Below are 25,625 nucleotides of genomic sequence, written 5' to 3' on the forward strand. Positions count from 1 at the left end.
AGATATGTTCAATCTTGTGGAGTGTTTTTAACAAAGAGACACAAGGCTGAAGCTGGGAATGTGCTTCATTCAATTCTTTCTTTTTTTTTATTACAGCCCTCACAAAGTTCCTCATCCGTGCCAGAGTGTTTTTCCCTCAATAAATCAAGGACAGTGAGGAGGACGAGGTGTGATTGCTTTCACACACAGGAAGTAATCACACCAGACCTGTCACAGCTCTGATTAAGACTGATAAATATCGACGAGGAGTTAATGAGATGTCAGGCTGGAACAAGGCCCTTCCTTCATGCCTACCGATGACAAGAAGAAAAAAAAAATGACCTTGACTTGCCAATGTCATGACCGTCTTTCATAAGTACAAAGCAAGTGCAATTAATTTTCTTTGGCTGGCATGCATAATTATCAGTGATGCAATGTGATTGTTCACATCAAAGAAAGACTGGCCAGCAGATGTTTGTTGAGATTTTATTGTTCATAGTTACACCAGATAGACTGAGACTGATTGTTTTTTTTATTTTTATTCTCTAAAGTGATTTTTTGTTAACACCTTCAGACAAACATATAAATTACAACCTGCCCACAAGCAGGTTAGAAGCTAAATTAAAGCTTATGTGCCTGGCAACTGATCCCATAATTTAGCCTGAAATTTATTATTTACATCAATAGACTGTATTAAACATCCACAAAGGCACATAAATACTAGCTTTTTGAATATCTGTTCTGTAAGAAACAGCGCATAAATTTATCATCTCACTAACTACAATGCATTAACTGCTGTATGTGAAAGTAATATTTCTCTGACATTAGTGCGGTTTTGCGATAAGCCCTGTGATTTATGCAGCATAGTTTTAGTATTACACTCTGTTTACAGTAAATTAAGAAGCTATCTGGCTGTTTACAGCCATGAGGACATCATATTCACACCATGCCAACATTTAATTGTGCCTGTTCGGTGGCCTTGTTGTACCTGAAGGCTGCCATATCTCTCACATGTGACAGATTTCCACTGACTGTCCAGCTTTGACCGTGAACTCAAGGTCACCCCACAGTCCCTAGGCACAGTCCTGTTGAATATTGTTTCCCTTGCAGACATGCTCAACTCATCAGACAGAAAGACCATGCAGCTGCACCCAAACACTCAACAATAGGATGCTTGTTCTGGAGGGGGAAAAAAAAGGTCTGGACCTCTTTTTGAGGAAGAGGGTGACGTGAGTGTGTGGACAAAGATTCTCAGGGGTTTGCATTTGTTTGTTTTTTTGTTTTTTTTATTGAATTGATCATCAATGCTCATGTGTAGATTTTCTAAAAATGCTGCAATTACGTAGTTTATAATTAATGGCAAAGAAGTTGTTTTTTTTTACTTCTGTAAGGCAAAAAAAAAAAGAAATATTCTGGAAATAAGAAGATTTAAATGTATTCTCAAAGCACCAAGTGCAAATTAAAAGTTGAAAACTTGCTGTTTTTTATAACAGGCTCAATCATATCTTTAAGGGAGAGCATGGACTGGAAAGATGGTGTGGGTGTTTTTGGTTACATGAAAAGAAAGTCTGGACAGACCAAACAGATGCAATTAGCAGATGGACTGCAAAACAACACAACTGCATCAAAACTTTTTTACTTCTCTGAAATGGTTTTTTTTTTTTTTAAATTATCATTAGTTGACTTTTCATTGAATCATATTACGTTCTATTTTTTTTTTTTTTTTTCATCCTATTCCACAGTTTTGTTTTGTTTTTATTTGGGGGGAGGGGGGACAAATGCATCGACAAACACATCCACACAAAGATACACATATTTCTCTGTTAGAAGAATTTGCCAATTAGTGAGTTGGGAGGCTGAAGTGGTAATTAGGTTTTCCTGTCGGTTGGTGTCTGTGTACAGCTTGCTCGAGACAGGTCTGAAGCTAAGCGCCTCACTATTTGTCCAGCAATTATGTCAGGTCCCCATGTCACAGTGTAGACGTGACCAATTAGCTGTGCCAAGTTGAAGGAAAAGAGAGGGATTATGGTAAAGGAGAAGAGAGACGATGAAAAACTAGTCAGAGAATGGGTGTGTTGGTATCAGTGGGTAGATCATGGGGGTGGGGGGTGGGCTAAGAGAAAATAAAGAGTCTGGCCTTGGAAATAAAAGGAAGGAGTGAGCAAAGAGTTGAAAGAAAGTGGATGTCTTTTTTTTATTGCTGTGTGATCATGTTTTCCATTGATCCTCCCCCTGACCGACATGTGGTAAAGGCATGTTAATGCACAATAATATTTATGCTAATGCTGCCTCACTCACCAAGGAGGGATAAGAAATTAAACTTTATTGACGTCTTAATAAGTCTCCCTTGCATTGTATGACATATTTTGATTAAATGGGTCTGCAGACAATCAATATGCTCAAGCTTGGAGTAACGTGACACTATGTCAATAGCTGGAGGAAAGTATACAGTCCTCTAGTTCATCTTGGCATTGGTCCATATTTACCTCAAACTGACAGATTTTACTACATATTGAGCACCGAGAGAGCACTGTCTATGTGAGTTAGCCAAAATAAACTCAAAATTTATGACATGGTCCCTCACTCTGTCTCAGGATGTTTACAGTCATGCTTAATTTTGTTTTGTTACATGAAATTTTTAACGTTTCCTTTGCCAAGACAGCACCACATGGGAAGATAGAAGTTGATTGAGAACAAATTACAAGAGAAAAAAATTGTGTCCAAGAAATGTTGCTGCATCTTGAGGATGATATCTATTGAGCTCACTGTATGACACCACTACTATGCTTTCTGAAAGACAAAAAGAACTGAAAAAAAGACCTTAGATCCCAAAGAAGATTTGAAATGAACTTTTCGATCCAGACAGAAGAAGGATTGCATGCAATCGGACAGGAAAAGTGAGGAAAATAGGGAACAAGAAAAAGGAAAGATGTACAATCTATGATTGAAGCAACATTTTCTTATTGCTGTAAAACAAGACTACTAGTTCAGCCTGTTCATATGCATTGAACTTAGAGAGCTTGAAATATAATGTGGAGAAACAATTTTTAGGTTATTGATGTATAATTTTACTTTTGATTTGAATGTGACAATATCATGACTTGCAAAGCTGAAAGCAAATTAGCTCAGTGTTGATAAACAGCTTATTTATATTAAGTGGCTATAGTTTTTGGAGTTATTGCACAGTTGTTCACTTTTACTTTATTTGTTCAAATCAATCACATTTACTACAAAACTGTTGATCAGTACCATTTTAAAAGATGAACCCTGGATAACTTCTTGAAATATCAGTATTAACTTTTTTGGTGTCTGCAGCTGAAATAAGTAAACTTGAAAGGCAACCCCTAAATAAAAACACACTTTCAAAATCATTGTTACTTTAAATGACCTCGGGCTTTTCTAAAGCAAGAGAAATAATGCAGCTTAAACCTATTTGAAACACAAACGGTGAATCAGAAAGCTTTGAATGAAAAACCAACAGTTCTAGTTTGCAGATACACTGAGCAGATGTGCGGAAATAGGTAGTTAAGTCTGGGGGTGTCGAATATTTACATAAATTATTTTGAGAGCCTAATCTCTGCTTTATTGTGACTTTATCAAACAAAAATGGCCAATGTAATAACTGCTACAAAAGTACTCAAAGTTGTGGTAATGATTATAGGAGTGAGAGACGGCCATAAAAATATATCTGGAGAGATTGAACGTGTTTGTTTTGAGTAGTTACTTGACTTGTAGAGCATGTGTGTAATTATGAATTGGTTTGGTACCTATAAAAAGCAAAGAACAATTTGATCAATTCAAGACACAACACAAAGACTCAAATGGGAGATCAAGTCACATTTCTTAAATAATTTAATTGCAAAAAAGGGTCTTTTAAAAATATTTCTACAAGAATGCATCATCATTTTTAGTAATTTGTTGTGTATGTCTGCACCATTAAATACATCTCAATGCTTTTCAAAGAGGAGGTGACAGTTGCATTTCTTTATCCAACGCCACTCTCCTGATGCTTTTTTTTACTAAACATGTACAGTACTCTCTGAAACATGTTGCTTGTTATTATAAAAATGAAAAAATAAACGCGACCAAAAGACAAAGGTCTGTGAGCTTGTTAGAAGACAGAAGGGGGAAAAAAGTACTGTATATATTTATTTAAAACAGACAGGTAAGAAAACAAAGCTAGAGAGACGTGTGTGGGAGGTGAGAGGTGACTTTTAGGGGAGGGGGTATAATCTGTGATGATCTGCAGAATATGTAAAACAGAAAAAAATGTGTAAGGAATGTCAGGATAATTTGAATCCTATTGGCACACAAATAGATAACCACAACTGACAGTCTAAACTTTGCTGATTAAACTGCTTCTGTATAAAATAGCATTTCTTTCACTCCACACATACATACACACACACGCACACACACATGTAACAGTCCATCTTAATTTCAGCCACTCAGAGTCAGATGGATAAACAGAAAACACCGGAAATCAAATTTCTTTTCTATTCTGAGTGTTAACTTTCTAACCCTCTCATGAATGTCTAGAGGAAAATACTTAAAGATTAATTGTTTGCAGATGAAGTGGTGTTGGGTTATAATCTTTTAAATATGTGCAACACTGCCAGTTGAGCTCATCACTCATGGCTGGTTGACTTTGGTGAGCACAAGTCCAGACCTCAGAGCACCATGTGCACTTCATCAACAGTTCACGAAGGCTCCAGGCTGCCACTTCCCATGTTTGCCATCTGATTGTGTTTAGCCTCTTCACTCCAACCCCTTTCTGTATTTTTATGCCAATCAACTATGTCTTGTTTGGTGCCACATTCAAGTTAACAATGGCAAAGATAAAGTTCATGAATAACTGAAATGACAGGCGGAGCAGGGATGTTTTCAAATGATGGAAATACCCAAATGATTGTAGTCATTTCCAAACATCTATCACTCTTTTTCAATCTTAGCAATAATTTGTCATACAGGAAGACAAAATAATTGTGAATAATGAGAAAAAAGTCTAATCGTCTTTTGATTGTGTTGTCAATTCTAATTTTGAACCATATTATCACCAAAATGAGCTCAAATTGACTAATTTCTTGCATTGAATTAGTACACAACTGTTAATTTACTATTGTGATTGTGAAGGTGCACCACTACTGTTACAGGATAGTTAGCTTTTACCGGAGACTATTAACATTAGTAAAACCACCTGTTTGTGGAAAAAAAAAAAACAATACAAAATAGTGAACACATCACTGTTTTGCATAATATCCATTTCTCTTAAAGGAACTGGCAAGATTCACTGCATGACCTAAAACCACTGCAGTACCATCATACATGCAAAGAATGATATTCACATATTGCATTGATCAACTCCAACCCAAACAATATAGAGACTTTCTGGAAGATTTCAGCAGTGATACAGCCCTACTCCCTAATCTCCTATCTCCACACACCCTCTTTTGAGAAGCGCAAATAGCATGGTCTCAGAGATGCAGCTGCTATCAGTTAAGATGAGGGTGGCTCCAGATTTTGGCTGTCTGTATACTTGTGCTGTTGATCCTGCTCTGTGCTAATCATGCAGCACCTAGAGCTGAGACAGGGTGATTGCAGGCCAGACAGGAAATGAATGAGAGATAATGATAGGTCTGCCTGCCCTGTGTCTGTGAACGCCTGTATGCTGCACATTCATATCCTCACAAGGCCTGATTGGCTGCTGCATTAATCGAGCTGACAGACAAAAACCAATAGGCTTCTCCACTGACAGCTCAGGATTCTCTAATGAGGACCCTGTTGGATGGAGAGGCCCTGTAATAGCGCTCCTCCTTTGGGGTGCCTGAAATGATGCAAGGTGAACTGATGAGTTCGAAACAACACTACCTCTGGACTGCCTCCCACCCCACCCCGCCACCCCTCCAAAAAAAATCTTCTTGACAGTCCTAAGTAAATGGGCTGAGTGGTTTGCAGGAGATGAAAATTATGTACCTGGAAGACAATTAGTAACAGCTCAGTGCTTCACAAATGCTCTTTACATTGAGAATGAGAATGGATTGGGGAAGTCTAATATCAAGTTCAGGTGGCACAAACAGAGTTGAACACACCTACACACAGTCAACACTGAGATAACAATGCACGCTGAACAAAAAGGGCAGGACGTTATTACCAGAGATTTAACATGGGTGGTATTCATTTCTTCCCCTCTTCTCCCACACTAGCCTTCCTTTACTTGCTGTTAAATTCACTCTGAGGCAAACATTTCACAACAACACTTTCTTTGTGTCAAAACACAATTTTCTTTCGTCGTTCATCTTATTTTGTCACAAAACATGTACAAGCTCTTTTGAACAACAACAAAAATACAATATCTCATTATTTGCAAATATTTTTGTTTAATAATTATCAATTCATTAAGGATTTCTAGATGAATGTATTGTTTTGGAGACTCTCTTTTTCTGATTGTTCCAAGTCCACTCTCCCGAACAGCAGCCTTGTCCATTCTTGTGTTGGTGGGGTAGTTGTGGGATTGACAGGTGAGGTACAAATAAATATGCAGGGCAAGAGGTCAAGAAATATAAACAAGAATTTTCTGATTAATTCTAAATTCAGATTTTATATATTTATATATATTTATAAGGACGTTTGACTGAATGTGTGTGTGTGTCTGCATAGGTGTGTGTGTGTATGTATGTTCAAAGTCCATTTTTGGATTCAATAAAAAAGTGAATGTTTAACGGCTGTCCACAGAGTATAGCGTAATTATTTCAGATATAGTTGCTCCGTATTACAGTTCATGCGTTAATTCTCCATGGTGTCAATCTGCGGAAGCTGTATTGTACAGAAACTTGTGTGCAGCTAGGAACACTCTTGCACTCCCAGACACACTTAATCATACAAACACGCAAGCACACAGACACACAGACACTCGTGTAAAAAATGCACACAAAAGGCCAAGGGGTCTTTCCATAGTGTTGCCACAGTCCTCATCTCCCCCTGATCACATGAAGTGTCCAGTAGTGGGGGGGGGATCCCAGTTAGACCAATCACTTTTAAATCAAAATTCTCCCAAAAATCTGTAAGAAAGTCAAAAAACTTCAAAAGAAACAAGGGAAAAAAGTAGTTTGGAGGACAAAAAGTAAGAACTTCTTATTTGTAAAAGTAAAACACAGGTGATCCCAAGTCATGAAGCAATCCAAAGTTCCTTCAGGACAGTGAAAAGGTCATCTGGTGACCCAACAGTTAATATAGGTGTCCAACGATGTGGCTCCCTTCCTTTGACCTTTTTGATCTTTATTATCCTCTTGACCTTTGACTGCAGTCCATCTTATTTTTTTCTTTCACCGACTCACCCTTCTCCAGCAAGTGCCCTTTTAGGTAACACATCTTCAATATGAAGATGGAGAACAACAGACATGCACAAAAAAACAAAATAAAAGCAAAAACAAAAAACAACCAAAAAAAAAAAACTTCTATCCAGGAAAAAAAATGTCCTCTATTTCCTGTGCTCTGACACACAATAGTTATTTCACTTGATTTATTTTTATGCAAGTGAAAAGTTGCTCACTCTTTTATATGTGGGAGTTCATTCTTGACCATATATTTTCATATCCAGCAGAGCTGCATTAAGGGTCAAGAGAAGAGGCTCTTGCATGAGGATCAGAGCATGACTGAGGCCAGCTTCACAAAAACCACATGCATGAGAACATCAACTCGTTCTAGAGTTGGTGAGGTGCACATGGGAAAGAGGATTTAACCCACTCTCCTCTTTCAAAAAACAAACTAATTCCATTTGGATGAACAACAAAAAACTATGAAAAAGAACAAAAGAGAGGGGGCAGGAAATGTATGTGGCATTGAAATCGCTAAAAAATATATTCTGAGGCACTGCAAGCCAGTTTTATAGCGTCTTGTTGACAGAGATGGGTCAGGCAGCTTGGGTTTTCCATTGGCTCTCTCTGGCACGTTTTTTTTCTCCCATTTCCTGTCTGGCTGTCCTTTGACTGCATCCATTTGAGTGTCCTTCTGCTCACACCTGCACAGGAAGGGTTTGGTTCATCTGTAGTCTCATGTCCTGAATGCTACCGAGAATCTTTTTCTGATGACCAGCCAATGTCACCCCTATTCGCAGCAAGTCCCTGTGAAGGTAAGAAAAAAAAGAGGGGGGTTTATCATAAAAAGTTAACAAACTTCACACAAGCCAACGCTGAAGAGCAAGTTTCACATTTCATTACCAGTGAACACACTTCTTCAGGCTGGAGAAGACACAGACCTCACCTTACCCTGGCAATAACCTATAAAATGGCTTCCTGAGAGCACGTTAACAAAATGGGAACTATGCAAGTGGTAGTCTCAATGAAACATACTTCTGTTACCCGGCAGGTGGGCAAGATGATTGAAGTCAAAAGGCCATAATGACAGTTAATGATTAAAAGACAAACTTAGCTACTGTTTGGCAGATGGTAAACTTCACAGAATGCACATCATATATATGTATATATGCAACATACTGATTACCTAGTTTGTGCTCTGTCATTCAGAATTGTTTTTTTAATCACCAAATGTGTTTTAACTTGGCTACTATTTCACAATATTCTGTACTATTTAGAATATGATGTAGAAAAACGACAGCAAAGACTGCATGGTTTTAGTCTTTCTTCTTTTTATTTTTACCAAAATGTAAAACTAATCCTTTAGCCACACAATCAAACTTTGTTACGCTTTCTTTTACTGCACTTTCTAAAAGACTTGAGGGAAGAACTGATAATCTGTATGAGTTTACTTAAGTGATGTAATTAAATTTATCTAGTAGTTATTTTATGATTTTTTTTACGTTGACCACTATAGAGTACATCTATTGAAATGATTCTGATTTTTTGTTTAGTACCATAAAACCACCATATTTTTTTCTAATGGTAATCATACCATCAAAATCTCATATTGGGCCATGCCCAGACATAACCTAATTATCATGTCCATTACATTGCCCAGTCATATCACACGAACCTGTCTTTTCTGCAATTACAAAAATTAATAAATAAATAAATAATGACCAATAAGTGAGAAGAGAGCAAATATTGTCTGGGGCAGTACATACAAATACTGGATGATCTAGTATTACATTCAGACACCATCCAATATGCACATTGAGATTAACAGGCACAAAATTCTTACAACATTCATTCCCCAAACTATAGGATAAATGAATGGTTTATTTTTTCTTCATATTTTGCCATCCCCCATCAGCACAGCAACAGAGGATGAAATGATAATAAATGGGAACCATTAGAGGAATTACTGGCCATTAAGGGCAACAGAGAGCCACAGTACACCACACCTGTCAGCCTAGCCAAATTGAAACAAATTACCCCCACCTCTGTCGCCTGTTATGTAGCTAATGAGAATGATTTATTTATCATTATAATCCTAATTCATTTATTTGATCATCACTTGCCTCCAATTTGCAAGATTTCTATTACATCATTTCCTGTTTGTAAACAAGACAAATATCATTGGCTTGAGGTAAGTAAGTGGTTAGAAGAACATACTAAAAATTGTTTTTACTCTGTAATATTGATTATATTTGATTTTCTCATCAAATTTGCTTGTTTGCATTGTTGCTAACTGTAGTAATACTTTAATTATACTGTGATTAAAAAAACAAATAGTCCGTTATTCTCAGATAAGTTATTCTCTTTTTTCCTGTTTTTAAATATGTGTTTTCTGAATGCTCCAATTTTTGAGCATAAAGACTAAAACATATACATTTATAAGCATGTTCTTGAACAGTATATCTTCAGTGAAGTAGATACCACCCACGTAGCATAAAATGCATTTGTGCTATGTCAACTATATGGTAAAATATGGTATATTTTGCAAGCTTTGACTTTGTTCTTCTGTTAATGTTTGAGTTACCTCTGAGTTCACTCTTTCACATCATGTTTAATTTATCCACAAGAATCTTTTTATTCCCTCAAGGTCAATTCATATAATTCTAATTTGACTCTCAAACTCGACACAGTCAATCACTTTAGCCCTGATTAGCTCCACTCACTCTGCTGTCATCTGGGCCACCAGGTCAAAGGACGCAAATCCAGCGTTGACAAAGTTGTCACGGTAGCGGCTCATCTTGATGGCATCCAGCCAGTCCCCCACAGTGGTGAAAGTGGTATAGTCTGGCACACTGCGATCAAGCAATGGTTGGGATACCCTACATTAGGGAGGAGGGGAGGGAGGAGAGAGAAAGAGAGACAGAGAGAGGGTTAAGGTCATTACTCTACTGCCTCTAGCGGCCAACCTCACCCCCAAACGCCTCCCACTGAGCGCCACCTCTCCATTTCTCTCCTTCTCCTCCTCCTTTCTCCCCTCTCCTTCCATCTCCTCCATACAAAATGCAAGGAGTTGTGTGCAATGGGGCTAGGGACTTTTATGGCTGTGGAGAGACTGGCTGGAGGCTTGGGTGGTGGATGATGGCACTGCAGCTGATGAGGCATATTTGTGCATGTTCTTACAGAATAAACCAAATGAAGTCCTAAACAGTGATTGGAATTGGTGTATTTTTATTCTGTTTTTTAATGAGGTAGTGAAGTCAAAAGTGCACTTTTTGTATTGTTAAAACAGCATGCCTGTGAATTCCATTGTCTGCGTGTTCCATTGGGACTGACAAGACAGGAGAAGACCTTGAAAATTCAGTCAGTATGATTGGACCACTTTTCATTCTCAAAACCTTCACATATGTGGTCTGAATCTGATGTAGAAATATTGTATTTCATATAGTTTAACTGGTTAGTTTAGCTCAAATTTGCACCTTCTGTGTGAACATGAGGTCAGTTACAGGCTATTAGCCTAATGCCTTTTAGCACGCAATTATTGCATTTACAGTACGTCCTCTAAGGGAAAATTTGAGTGTTTAAGAGCCATACAATGTTGACTCAACCAAAGAATACATGCAACATGATACCAAAAAGGTGGGCAGACACAGGCTTCATGAAAAGACAGAAATATCTGTGGAATGTAAACACAGATGCTTGTTCATATGCACTTGTGGTAATGCATATTAAAACTGACTTGCAATGCCATAGACTCTAGAGGAAGGAATGTACAAACCTTTACTGTTTGAAAACCATTTTCATTGTAGAAACTTATGGAACTGAGGTAAAGTTTTTTTTTTAACTGTCTTGTCAGCATCTGAAAACAAGTTTATTGTTGTTGTTGTTTTGTATTTTTTTGTGTGTATTTTGGATTTGCACACCTGTTGTCAGCCCAGAAGGCTTTGTTAAAAATACCAGTCATGATCAATACTGCAGATAAAAAGGCCACCTTGAGAGTTTTAATAATACTGTTCAACTTCTCAGTGCAAAGTAGAGCAGATGAACAAGACTGGAGGTGGAGTGGATGATGAGGAGGTGAGGGAAGGTAAAGGGGGAGAACTAGTCGAGGGAGAAAGCCCAGAGAAAGAGCACCACTGTCTCTCCTTCTCTCTGCTCTGTTGATCCCTGTCATCCTTTTTGATGGCATTAGATTCATTAACAATTAAAAGAGGAATGGAGAGAGAATGAGGGAGAAAAAAAAAACAAGAGGGGGAGGTAATAATAGTGATACAGAGGCTCCATTGAGGGGTGCAGATGGAGTGATTTTTAATAAGGGCTGTGCTTCGGAGCCCAGGGCTTCGGGCTGTCGTTAACGCCAGATTCTGGCTTCCCTTAAATGAGTATTGTGAGTCCTGTTTCTCCAAAGTTGCCCAAGAAAGGTTCCAAATTATTGCTGGCCACATGTAAGACACAGGCACGAACACAGCAGGAAAGTTAGATAAGCCTGTGAGCTAGCGAGTATGACTGCTATACACCAAACCTAAAATTATAAGAAACTGTGATGGTTCATAAAGGAGACCTTCACATGTTCTTTAAAGGGTCTATTTGCTGTTTTATATTATATAAAGTTAAGCAGTTTATTATGACTCATTCCTTCAGTGGGAATCTCTACATTTACTTTAAATACTCAAGTAAAAAGTAACTCATACTATAATTGCTGAGAGACACCAAAGTTCTTTTCATACTATAAATTCACATAAAACACACTTTAGAATATACATACAAGTCATAAAAGCACAAAACCAAAGAACACCATGTGAAACATTGTTTCTCAACCTCTATCCAACCAGGACTGCTGTGCCATCTCTCACTCCTCCCTTGTTAGGTTTGTCGGCAGGAGGCCACCTCTCCACTGGCCCGTTTGAAATCTTGTTAGTGGCTAATTAAAAGGCACTCGCATCTCTTTTTTGCATCGCCCTAATCGAGCTAATTAACCGCAAGCCTAATCTTCTAAGAACGTCACTCTTGTGGCCAACCGAGACACTGGTTTTTCTCATGAGTCCAATCCAGGATTGTCTGAGGCCCTCCCTCAAGACAGAAAGACCCTGATGCAGGGACAGAAAGGTAGGTCACCCCTTTCCTATATTCTCCAACTCTGTAGCCTTCTATCTTCCAAACTAAACTGAAGAACCAAGTTTCAAATAGAGATAAATCAGGTAAATGTATATGTGACATGATTGATTGAGCTTCTAGCTGGTGGCTGAACGGCTTTAAAGGCTGTATTGAGCAATTGTAATTAGGATTTGCATAATGTCAACGACTGCATTTGTGAGTACTGAAGATTTGCACGGGAGGAAATCTATGTTGTATGTAGTGCTAAAAGACGCTTGGAGCTGAATCAGTGATTTATAAACACTTTATCCATGTGGATAAAGTGTTTTTGCATAGCACATTACCTAAGTTGCAAATTAAATGTTGTGATTAATACTCCTATCACCCATAAGTTGGGAGACTCCATTAAATGAACTAACTACAAGACAACAAAATTTATCAAAATATTTTACTACTGTATGCTTGTTAAAATATATAGCTTGATGAAAGCACAATATTTTTTTTTTAGTTTGCTATTAGTGCGAATATAGCTCAGAAACCTAAAGAAAACTAAAAACCTTATTTGTTCCTTTTGTAATTATCAGTCAATTGAACAGTGGCACAATAATATAATTGATTTAAAGTTTTTCTTGACCAAGCTGAAATAGTGTTTCTGCATTTTATGTGAAAATTACATGTATAAACTCATATTTCAATTAAGACTTACCCAGTGGACTGTGTGCTGTTGGTGACCACCTTGAGGCTGGCAGCATTCCGAATAAGCTTATCCAATGTGGCCACGATCTGGGTGAATTTGGGTCGCAGGTTCCTCTCCTTCACCCAGCAGTCCAGCATGAGCTGATGTAGAGCTGTGGGGCAGTCCATGGGTGGGGGCAGGCGATAGTCCTGCTCCACAGCATTTATCACCTGTGGAAAGTTAACAGAAATATCAGATTTTATTTTCAATCACCAAACTGGACAACCCAAGCAAATCAAGAGGCGACCTGATGAAAAGAGCAAGTGTGGGAGGCCAGGAGAGACTAAATGGATAAAAGATAAACAGTAAAACCAGCTTTAGGCTAGACATTGAAGTAAAGCAAAGAGTGAGTGGTACAGTAATTACTGAGGGTTATGTAGAGAGCAAGACCATGAAAGTTGTTGAGATCTATTTTATTCTATTCTTGTGCACATCATATGTACAGGTACAGATTGCAAATTTTAAGTATGTGCATTTTACAAAGTGAAAAAAAAGCTTACATCTTGATTGCTCATGTCCCAATACGGCCGCTCACCGTACGACATTACTTCCCACATGACAATGCCGTAGCTCCACACATCACTGGCCGAGGTGAACTTCCTGTAGGCAATAGCCTCAGGAGCTGTCCAGCGAATGGGGATTTTTCCTCCCTGTGGATATGCGAATGAGTATGTGAGCATGAAATACTGAAGGGATGGAGCACAGAGACAGATCCACACACACACACACACAAGAGGGGGAGAGAAAGGGTGAGAAAAAAAACTTAAGGGAAATGCTGATGCACAACACATGGGTGCATGCTGTAGAACCCAAACACTATGTACACACACAAGGTTAGTCAACATTTAGACAAAAATGACACATGAAGCTTTAAGAAAATTCATTGTACTCCATACAGTAATTCGTATATCAACGTATTAGTATTATTTCAAAGTGCTTTCTGGTAACAAGAAGACAAAGTGAAATGTGACTAAGATGTTTGGTATCTCACAGCAGCAGTGTTTCTTTAGGTAATTAACACCATTGTTTCCTGTCACCAGTAGACTTGTCACGCCTTACTGTGCCGGATATTGCTCTAGGTGGTTTTTTTTCTTTCTTTCTTTCTTTCTTTCTTTCTTTCTTTCTTTCTTTCTTTCTTTCTTTCTTTTTGTTGGCTTATTTTGCTTTACTAAACAAGATGTTGACACGCTCTAAGTCTCGGCCTAATTATACAGAAAGAAAAAACATCTTGTTTTATATTTTACATGAGTTGTAGGAGTTTGCCTTATCCTTATAATGAAGATTAAATTCACAAATGACATAAGATAGGCCAATGAAGCCTTCCTAAAAAATCATTTATGTAATAATATATAATATAGGATAAAGGAATATAAATCAGAATTCACGTTCAACATGACAAATTTCAGTAAAGTCTTCTGGATTTTGTAAATATATTAGATATTATCGATAAAAAACTATGAGAGCCTTAAAAAAAAAATTTGCCAAGAGCTATCACAGCACCTGCATTGTTTTTTGTCTTTTTAAAGTACTTCTTTGATCCTAACAAGAAAAGACACAACACTAAAGCCATGTGGGAGGGTTCTGTGGATTTCTCTGTGAAAGGGGCTGACATCAGTAGTGAGGTATTGATGTTAAAGGTTACACGTAGCAACTTTAAAAACAGATTTTAAACATATACAAAATGCAACACATGTACATGTATCCTCTGACTCACCAATGAGCTGGTGTACGTAGGATCTGTAGAGTCATCTTCAAGGAAACGAGAGAGCCCAAAATCAGACACCTTACACACCAGATTACTGTTAACCAAGATGTTACGGGCAGCCAGGTCTCTGTGCACATAGTTCATGTCTGACAGGTATTTCATGCCTGCTGCTATCCCACGTAACATGCCAACCAGCTGGATCACTGTGAATTGCCCATCGTTGAGCTGGAAAAAAGAAGAAAAATGAAGTTAGATTGTAGATCAAAGTTTCATTTTCCAAAGAATACGTGGTGCATTTCTGTCTTATTTACCTTTTAATATTCCCACCTGTCTTCCTATTTTCAGGTTGTTGTTTTTTTGTCTTTTTGTAAGTCTTAGCCTCGTCTTACATTTGTCATCTTATCATACTGCTGTGTCTTTATTTTTGCCACATCCAAATGCTCCCTTCTCTATTACACCTCGTATGTTTCCTTTTTATTTGTCATATAATGTGTGATGCTACTTTGAAGCAGAGACTCATTGAAAACAGTTCTTTGTACATGTCATTAAGTTTCTGAAACCCAGATTTGCCAGATAGGCACTGTGGAATTTGTGGCTAAATGTTTTTAAATAGTCAAAAAATAAAATTATATATATAGTACTAAGTAGTTCGGTTTACATATAAAAACCACATGTACAAAACCACAGATGTTGTAAATATTTTACATTAGAGACACACTTTTTATATGAGGAGAATTTTTTATTTTTTTATTCTTTCTTTCTTACCCTTAGAAAAGAGTCCAGGGCACCGTTTTCCATGAATTCAGTCACAATCATCACAGGGCGACTCTTGGTAACCACACCTTCTAGACGAATGATATTGGGGTGGTCAAACTGGCCCATGATGGAAGCTTCAGACAGGAAGTCTCTCCTCTGCCGGTCAGTATAGCCCACCTTGAGAGTCTTGATGGCCACAATGATTTCTCTGCGCCCAGGCAGTTTCAGCCGACCCCGGCACACTTCGCCAAACTCTCCTGTGGGAGCCCAGGTGGGACAGCCAGAGAAACAGCAAAAGAGGAATAGGAGAGATGCAAGAGAGGGATGATGGAAGAGTGGAGGAGAGTGGGGGAAAAAAGGGGAGAGGGGACAGTTAACTGGTTAGAACCAAGGAGCCAGGGAAGGGGAGCAGGAAGGTTGGGGCAGGGGCAACTGCAAGAGAAGCCAGGAGTCAAGGCCAGTCTTAAGGGATGGTGGCAAAACAGGGTGTGTACAATAACTTTGTATTGTTAGACTATACAATAGAAAAATAAAAAATCATGGTGAGTAAAAAGCCTGGTGGTAACAATGAAAAAAGTGGTGTATGTGTTGAAAATAAATTAAATAAGGGTGAAATAGGATAATTTGCCAAGTGAAGCTTAGGGATGATGGAAAGAAGGAGTCATGGATTCAGGAAGTGGTGTTAAGCTTCAGTGAGGCTGTAGAGGCGGGAACCGGATGAGGATATGGGAGGAGACAAAAGCTTGGGAGGTTTTGCGGTTGTGGACGCTTTGTGTTTAGATTCTACACCAAGCATGTGCGAGACAAATTAAGCAATGAGAGTGATATGTTTTAACATGGATACAAAAGTGACAAAGTGAGGAAAGTCAGAGGAGGGAGGGCAATGGCATGTATGGGCAGAGGGATGAATATGGAAGGAGTACAGGAGAGGAAGGGGACAGGGAAGACAGGTTTGAGGGTTTGTCACTTTAAAGGCGAATGCTGGGAAGCGACGGGTTTCAAGTAGTAGCCTCAGCAGTAGAAGAGCTGTCGTAGTAGTAGCAGTAGTAGTAGTAGTATTGGTAGTAGCAGAAGCAGTAGTAGGAGATTCCCATCTCTGCCATCACAACGTCCTCCATTTTTGCTTAGATAAATATGTTAAATAAAAGCTCATTCTCACACGCCATAGTCCTGCAGCTATTAAGCAGAAATATTACTTTTAATTATTTCAAGTACATAAAATATTTCACTGACTGCAACATCATATGTGAAGGATTTCTAAAATTAGGAAAGGAAACCACATGGTGAGGAGGTGGAAGTGTCATGGTCTAGGGTAAAATATAGTGATCCATCAGAAACCCCTCTTTTATGATGAAGAGGTTCTCAATAATACAAAGTGAGTAGGGTCAAAAACAATCCTGGACGCAAGAAAATGTATTATTTTAAGCCCCAATCAAATTGATTCAGTATTAGGTATTTTTTGAAAGAAAACATGCTTAGTTTAATTCAGCATATTTCCCAAAGTTTCACAAAGAATAATAATAAAATAGTCATAAAGCATTTGTATGATCCCTTTGCTAATTAAGCTTTCAATACAAACTATGTGTATGAAAATATACATTCTTTCACCCTTCATTCTCAATTGAAAGTGACTGCTAAAACCAAAAAACCTGTAAAGAGGAAATTCTATATGTAAAGGCTCAAATTTGCATCTGAAAATCCAGTGTTTAATCTTTAAAATAAGTTTAAAAAAAAGCATATAAGTTTTTAAGGGTGCACAAAAAGGTCAATGTTATCCTGTAATTTTCTCTGTAGAATATGAGTGAATACTCACACCTGTGAACAGACGAGACTAAAGTCATCTCTTGGGAAATAAATCTTGCCAGCAAGGGCTGTGGTTTCACATTGTCCAATATGTTATTCCATTAGATACAAGAAGATTTAAAATTATCATTGTTCTTGTTCCAGGATTGGGGTCCATTTTTGAGACAAGTGTGAAATGATTATCCACCAAACAAAGGAATTACAACTACTCCAAATGCATGAGGCATAAAACTGTGAGACAAGCTAACTTAAGGAGGACATAACTTTCTTAACATAGGAGGGTGCTGAAGACAACTATAAGATTGGAAAGGGGTTCCTAAAAGGTAACAAGTGTGGTAGGGATGGGAGGAAAAAGAGGGCTAATGATGAATTGAGTGAAAGTACCGCTTGGTGTGAAGTCCTCTAACGGTATGGCCTGGAGGTGACTAGCAGTCTTCCCCCTGTAGCTCAGGAGCTTTGGTGGGTTACCTGCGCCAATGACCTCCTCGATCTTCACGCAGGACACGTCAATCTCCTTGGCAAACTCGCGCACTGCTTCATTGGGGTCCTCATAGGTGAAGGGATCAATGTAGACCTTCATTCCCGGTGTTACTATTGGGGATTCAGTGGCAAGAACAGGAAAGTGAATCTATGCTGCCAAACAAGTTCAGATAGACACATATATTGATTAAAAACAACACTTTAATTGGTTTTCACTGAGCTAAAAGATAAAGCAATTCATATTATGGGAGCAGTTTGTCAGTCATTTCTACATAGAAATATTAGAATATTTGCTTCTGAAATGTGAAGCAAAAAAGGGGAGATTTTAGCAAAGATACTTACTGTATTGCTGCAGTTTCTCTGTGTACTCTGACTCTGAACCATTTCTCTGCTTTCTGTTGAGAAAGATGAAACACAAACTAAGTCAAATGGACTCAATGGGGTACAAATACAGTAAAAGAACAAAGGCAGGAAGAGAAAACAGATCTCTTTAAATTCTCAGTTGTTACATCAGATAGAGTCATATGATGATGTGGCTTGGTGAAGATGTTTAGTCTCTTTATACTGGAAGCAAGGGATACATTGTTAAAGATTGAATCAAGGCCAAGTGGGATCATGATTCATACATGGGGACTGTAATATAAGTCTAAACAAAAGAATATTGTACCATTGTCTGAAGAAGCAAGTGAAAGCTATTCACACTCAGATCCACCAAAGTGAGCAGCTGAGACAAAAGACAACTCAAACAGCAAGCTCAGCTGTCTTGCCTTCTTCACCCTATGGAGATCACACTTTTTCTTTTAATGCAATCTAAAACTTATTGTCTCCACACGCTATCTGGCATTCAAAAATTTATTCTCTCTGTAGATTCATTTTTTAATTTAGTTTTTTTCCCCCTGTATATATGTTTTTTTTGGGGGGGTGGGTTTCAATTTGTTGCACCTAACCTTCTTGCATAAATCCAGTTTGCATTGTACTGGGGGCGGGACCACAAATAGGGGGCTGGGTTGTCGAAACTTCATTGTCAATGTGCATCCTTTGTTATCTAACCAGTAACTGGGGGAAAAATGTCCAATGGTGATTTGCATCTTATTTAAATTTCTAATTTTCTTCTGGTATATGCAGGAGTTCTGTGTGTTCTGTATTATTACTTTTTTTTTTTTTCTTCTGTGGCAGTCAGAGCAGCGTCTAAGCCAAGACCCTTGGAAAAACAATGTAGCTGTGTTAAAATAGAGAAGAGCAAAGAGGCATGAGGGAAAATGGGGGGGTACCAGGGAGATTATTATTCAGTCTAGCGTGACCGATGCCCACGCTTGTCAGCCGCTGCCTAAACCGGCTTGTAGAGGGAGATCGGTGGGCGCCAGTGAGCAGTCGCTGCCAACCTCTCACATACGCACACACTCACGTTGCATTTACTGCTTGACAAATGAGTTATATATGGATAAACGACTGTGGTTAGACCCAGCTGATGCAGAATAAGAGTTTTTGAAAGGTGTGAGCAGCAATTCACATCTTCTTAGTCAATTGGGCTGAGCCGACACAGCCGCATTTGGGATCTTAGTGGTCAGGCAACCACACAGTTGATTTAAAGTGCTGGGCCATGAGGGCAGGCCTATCAGACTCAACAGCTGCTATACCATGCTGTGTCCAGTGAGCAAAGGAGCCTTTTGGCCAAAGCTGTTTACTATTCAGAGATTCAGCAGGCTAATCTGGCATTCAGTGGCCTCACAGGTGGCAGAGCAATCCACTGAGACTGTATTGGGGTAGTTTGGAGGACATGCAAACAAAGTTGACATTTGAAGCTCTCTCTGTTTTTTTTTCAGCCTAAAGGAAAAACATTATGCACAAATGTTAATTTAAGTCCCTACAGGGGGAAGGTGTTAAAGTGTTTTGCCACACCGTTACCTATTACTTATTCACATTGATCATTGTACTTTTTAAGGTATCACATTCTAACCTGAGGCAGACGATAGCGATGACCACAACTGCTATGATGAAGACCAAGATGGCTGTGATTGACCCAACGATGAGTGGCAGCTGCTCCTGCCATGACTTTGGAGGATCAGCTTTAGGTGTAACAATGAAAACAATGTTAAGTTTGAACTAGTCACAAATATATTGTATGATCTGATACCAATTAATATGGGGTTTAAAAACAAACTGCAAATTACAAATTTATTTTCTTTAATGTAGTTGATTAATGTTTTACAGCAACTTCTTCAAATCAACAAAATTATTTATCTATCTCTGGAGTAACTAAGTGTAAGAGTAACATACTTTGTAGGTTTGTGCTGAAGTCTGCTGGGCTGCTGTAACGCCCATAACCAGCCACTGTTCGGGCACGGACTTGTACCACATAAGGTGTACCAGCCTTAAGACCTTCAATGCGGGCATTGCTTCGTTGGGCAGTCATGGTATGAGCGATAGCCTCACCCTGATCCTGAACACAAAAAGACAAGAAAAGACATTAATGCTAAACAGCAACCAGTATTCACTTTTATCCCATCTCTAATCTTTCAGCCTCCCTGCAAGAGTTCATTAGTTTAACCACACAAACAAGTGGAAAAGAATGTAGACAGATACAAGAGACAAGCATTTAAAGAGACATATTGTAGGTGGTTGGTTAATCTGATGGTAAAAAGAAAAAAAACAGATCAGAGATGAAGGAATTGGTTTTTTGTTTTGTTTTTTTTTTGGCTCAAGACAATTCTAGTGAGAATTATCTGGAGGTGTATTCACCAAATCTGTTCTAGTGCTGTTTCAGACCCAGTGCCTAACTTAGAACTAGATATTTCTGTTTTGATCACCAGTGGTAAAAAGTGGTGTTACAGAAATGCTAATTATTTGTTGAGTCACATGAAAGAAGTGCTTATGTCAAGTAAAGGAGACAAAGTTACAGCAGCCAACCATATCAACTGACACTTTGTGAGGACCATGTTTTAAAAAAAAAAATTATGAACACCATTTACAAATTTGTTTATAAACATTGTTGGATGTTTATTGTCACCATCTGGTTTTTATAAATCAACATGCATAAATGTAGTTTTAGCACTATTTCTATATATCATTCTTCAGTGCAAAGTGCCCATCAAGTTTGGAAAGGAAATTTGCAAACACAAACTATTGTTTAAAACCCCATTTAGACTGACTGCATTAGGACATCTTTTTGTAAATAATTGTGTTCTTCTGCAAAACTTCAGAACTGTTGTGGCAGAAAAATGCCATGGCAGAACACACTACTGGGTGGATCAAACATGCATTGGAACTGTCACAATACCATGACTCTGTGGTGGCTCTCTGACTGCAAACTTAAATGAGTTCTTGGCTAAAACGTACTTAGAACTGGCTCAACCACCAGACCTGAACCAGCATTTACAGCACTTTGTTAAAAAAGGAGATTTTGAGGTCTCACAAAAATACTGAAAAATTCTAGTGCATAGATTAAGAGAGAAAGGGGGAAATAATGAGGGTAAGAGGAATTTGGAAAAGGGCATAGAATAATAGAAATCTGGGAAAGGATTGGGAGGAGAAAAAAAAGAAAAGAGAAGGAGGGATTAGATGTTGAAAAGAAGGAAATAAGTCGTGGAGAATGCTCACACAAGAATGGAAGTGGTGACTTGCCTCACAGCAACCATGTGCTTATCACCAGAGGCATTGTTTTTCTCATTTACAGAAACACAGATGAAACAGAGACCATGCTAGTCAATGAAATTGGATTGAATTAGTGGCATTCACTGACACTGCTGCTTACCTTCTCATGGTACTTAATCTCATAATCCAGAATGATTCCGTTGGGTTTCTCTGGAGGAAGCCAGGACAGGCTCATAGTGCTTGCTGTGGCCGCCATTAGGTGGACTGTCGGCACTGCAGATGGAGCTGTACAGAGGAGAAAAACATTCAAGAAAAACTTGCATTATTTATTTTTGTTACATCTTTTGAAGTTCTATGTCCTTTGTGTGTCCGCTGAAGCCAAAATACAAAGTCCAAGGCTGTGAGTTTCATGAAAAGATGTGGCCATTAGTTAGTATGCAGAACCACTCCCTTCTAATCCTAAAAGTCTCCCTTCCAGAGTGCCAGGGGCAGTAGAGGAGATTCTTCTGTGATGGTAGGAGAATCAAACATCAAAGTTGATCAATACGTTTCTGGTACAGCCATTTCCTGTTATAAACTAGGCAAGGTTAAAGGATAAAAATAAATAAATAAAATCAAATACAGTTTAAAAGCAGTCTTTTTTAAATCATGTAAGCACATGCTTGGTGTGTGAGGTGCATATTACTTAACACAAGAAAAAACAATCGGTATGTAAAGTAAATTAACTACTTCATAAAATCTTCACACAAACACATAGGAATCTGCTTGTGAACATACCATCCTGGTGTGTATAAAACACAATGGCACTCCACCCACTTGAGGTTTTCATGCTTTGTTCACATGTGCCTATTAAAAACTAAGTGCCATGTGCCTACCTGACTCTCTTTCTATTTTCACAGTTCAGTCTTGTTCTCTGATTCACTCCCCTCTATCTGTCTACTGCTTTTGTCTCATAACTTCCACTGTCTATCTCCAGAGGCACCTTGACTCCAGAAAAAAAGTTACAGGCTATTTCCTTTGAGGACAAAAAAAACATTCTCACTATTTTAGTTAAAAACTTCTTAAATCCATCAAACATCCTCAATCCACAACTTTTATTTTCTTTCTATCATTACTGCCTGTCTTTTTGACCAGACTTCCCTCTGTTTTTCATCTTCCTTTGGTCCCCAAAACTCTACATCCCCAAGTTTATCCCTCCCTAGCCACCCCCTTTCATTTCATCTTTTCATGTCTTTCTTTCTCCTGCACATGACAATACTTCCTAGGCAGAGCCCCTGGTTACTCTAGCTGAGGGATTAGAGGCCCTCCTCTGGGAGAAGATGTTGCAGTAACCATGGAGGTGGCCCCTGGAGCTTATCACCACCCTTAGTATTTATTTTGGTTCTTAAAAGGTGAATGCACATGCAGGGATTGTCATGGGACTACACAAATAGATAATCTGATCATAGATGATGATCTCTTACCCTGTCCTTTCCCTCTACTGCTCTCTCTCTGCACCCAGCTGACACCAGGCAGCTATGGGTGGACACTCATCCCTGTCAGCCCAGCGCCAGACCCCCTCATAAAACAATGAGGCCCTCACATAGGGGCCTGTGGGGCCTTTGGATCCTAGGTCCACAAAGAAACAGCATTCCAAAAGCATCTTTTAGATGCAGGCACACAAGGTTAGAGGTGAGGAGGACAAGGCCACGGAGAGAGGAGAGAGAGGGAGGAGCTAAGCATAATCTGTGTTGTTGTTGTCTGAGCCAAGCGAAAGAGCAAATTTAACATAGCGGCTAAACACGTCCAAGACACAACTTAAGAACCCTGGGAGACTCTGAACAAAGAGACCACCTCTTCAGTACAAAAGTACTGAGCAAGCTTAACATCACTGAAATTTATTGAGGTCATTTAAGGTACACATCAAACCCGCAAAAACTACTAAACTATCAAGGACATGCAAAAATGTTACCTAAATCTAACCTACACATGTTATTATTAAAAAGAAATCATAATTCCTGATAATTATTTTAAAATTCAAATAGGAAAGACTTGTAATTTTTTATCACTGACATACCTGGAGCTTGGTTTCAGTCAATTATTTCATTTCAACACTATGCCCTTTCTTCACACTTACTATATTGACCTATATACGGCTGTTACTGAGAGCTGAAGGAGCAGTGGGTTGGAACCAGTGGGCCGCTAGAATACTGAAGATTTAACACTTTGACTACACACTGCCTTGCTATTTCTATTTGCAGCACTGTTAGTAGAGAGCATGTTGTGGGTGTGTGAAAAAAGGCCCCTTTCTGTCCTCATTCAAAAATGTCTTCCTCCTCAATCCTCTTTCAAAAAAGGAAATATGTAACATACTCCTACATGCTTACAAGGAATTGATCTCTACTTCTTAAGCCCAGAGTGTTTTGTCTGACATTCTTGTATCTTCTTCCAGACTTTGAAAAAGCTGAGATGGCCTACAAGTTCAATATTGATCTCTGAAAGGCAGCTGTACCTACCAGCCTGATTTGTGGTGATGTTCACTGCAGAGAACTGAGGTGTATAGGGACTCTTGTTCGAAACTCCATTGACCGCCTGGATCTCAAAACTGTACTGTGTGTGGGCTTGCAGGTTCCGGACCATCACGCGGCGCACTGTGAGGCCCAGGTGGCGTGGGGAAATGTCCACATTGTCATCACAACGCGAGCACATTCCCCGCTCAGGAAGGCACTTCTTACAGATGACGTTATAGAAGATGTCTTCACGGCCACCCAGGTCACGAGGCTCACTCCATTCTAAAATCAGCGAAGTTTCATTAACACTGGAGATGACACTGCGTGGGGCAGATGGAACAGCTGCAAAAAAGAGGTAAAAGCATGGATGAGAAAAGGAGAATGGGTTGGGAACGAGACAGAATTTAATCTTTCTGCACAATAGGTGTACAAAATTGTCTTGGTGACAGTACAGGAGAATCTTTACAATAGACAAAGAGTCATGTTGAAAAACACAGTTTACATATCATTATACTGTATAGGCATATATTCATTATTCCATGGCTGCTATCAACACAATTCATGACCAAGTAATTTCCTTTGTGTAGTGGTATTAGTACATTTCTCCTGAATTAACTGGAATATTTTACTCCTTCCACATAGCAAGAGATTGTTCCAGCAGTTCTTCAGTAAAAAGAGGGCATGAGTTTAAATTTGAATTGCATGCTTATTTCCACTGTGAGTCTGTGTATGTGTGAAGTGCTGCGGGGAACGGGTAAGACAAACTATTGCCAGAGCTTTGGCAATTCTTATCCAATTAACGGAGCCTTATCTTGCACTGCGCTGTGGGAGAATCAGACCCCCACCCTAGCAGCACAAAAAAGGGATCTTGTTCTCTCTTCACTATTTGAATGAATTAGCTCCTACGTCTGCATGTTTGCTTTTAATGAAGGCACCGTTATGGGAAATATTTCTCCACTTTCCGCCTGTAGAGAGGCAGCAGTCCCAACAGCACACAGACTTTACAGACAGATGAGAGGGGGGAGGCTTGGATGATAAAGTTCCGATAATGTTGGGAAAGTAAGCAGCCTTGTTTGCCATGTGTGAGACATGGTGGGAATGGTGTCCTTCAAGAGCTTTTATCAGCCACTGACAGCCCCAATTCAAACAAGGAAGTTAAGAGAACATTAACTACATCCCCAAATGTTTTGTGACTGACAACAATACTCATTTGAACAAATACAAATGTTGAAGAAGTATCTTATATTATAATAATACAAAATAATATTTTAACATTTGAAAAGTCTTCACTTACTTGTGCAGGGGGAGTCTGCCAAATCTGTGTCTGAGCGGTAATAACCGTTTCGACAGGAGCAAACGCTAGCTGCTCCAGAGGGTGCTCTGCTGTTGGGTGGACATGGATAACAAGGGCCCTCTCCTTGTTTGGACTTGAATGTGCCAGGACTGCAAGCTGAAAGTAAAATGTAAAAGGCAAAGTCTAAATAACGAATATTAATATATTAAATTTAATTGCTTTTAAACGCATCTTCCGAGCAGACAGTTGTAGGCTGAATTTATATTACAAATACTTCTAAGCATTCAAAACATATACCAGTGTCTTTATGGTACTAAATCATTATTCATGATTCATCGCAAATTCACTGGTAAAAAAAAAAAAAAAAATAGGGATGCAAATGTAGTTT

General features: G+C 38.8%; 1 protein-coding gene across 6 annotated transcripts in view; it reads right to left on the reverse strand.

The window, feature by feature from the left end:
- Positions 1-451: 451 nt before the first annotated feature.
- Positions 452-25,625, reverse strand: part of LOC108234341 (ephrin type-B receptor 3) — a 62,702-nt gene continuing 37,528 nt past the window's right edge. The window contains exons 4-16 of one of the 6 annotated variants that reach the window (XM_017413467.3): positions 25,238-25,393; positions 23,950-24,285; positions 21,615-21,739; positions 20,141-20,303; positions 19,821-19,929; positions 18,206-18,258; positions 17,852-17,974; positions 15,590-15,837; positions 14,834-15,049; positions 13,620-13,769; positions 13,090-13,289; positions 10,016-10,171; positions 452-8,099 (exon numbers count right to left, since the gene is read on the reverse strand). In XM_017413467.3, coding sequence (XP_017268956.1) covers positions 7,991-8,099; positions 10,016-10,171; positions 13,090-13,289; positions 13,620-13,769; positions 14,834-15,049; positions 15,590-15,837; positions 17,852-17,974; positions 18,206-18,258; positions 19,821-19,929; positions 20,141-20,303; positions 21,615-21,739; positions 23,950-24,285; positions 25,238-25,393 — 2,144 coding nt within the window. In that variant the 3' untranslated portion in view covers positions 452-7,990. Of the gene's footprint in view, positions 8,100-10,015; positions 10,172-13,089; positions 13,290-13,619; positions 13,770-14,833; positions 15,050-15,589; positions 15,838-17,767; positions 17,987-18,205; positions 18,259-19,820; positions 19,930-20,140; positions 20,304-21,614; positions 21,740-23,949; positions 24,286-25,237; positions 25,394-25,625 lie in introns of all 6 variants that reach the window. The other 5 variants (XM_037974040.1, XM_017413465.3, XM_017413462.3 and 2 more) reach the window with 5 other exon arrangements.

The sequence above is a fragment of the Kryptolebias marmoratus genome, linkage group LG24 (assembly GCF_001649575.2).
Source record: "Kryptolebias marmoratus isolate JLee-2015 linkage group LG24, ASM164957v2, whole genome shotgun sequence".
Lineage (NCBI taxonomy): Eukaryota > Metazoa > Chordata > Actinopteri > Cyprinodontiformes > Rivulidae > Kryptolebias > Kryptolebias marmoratus.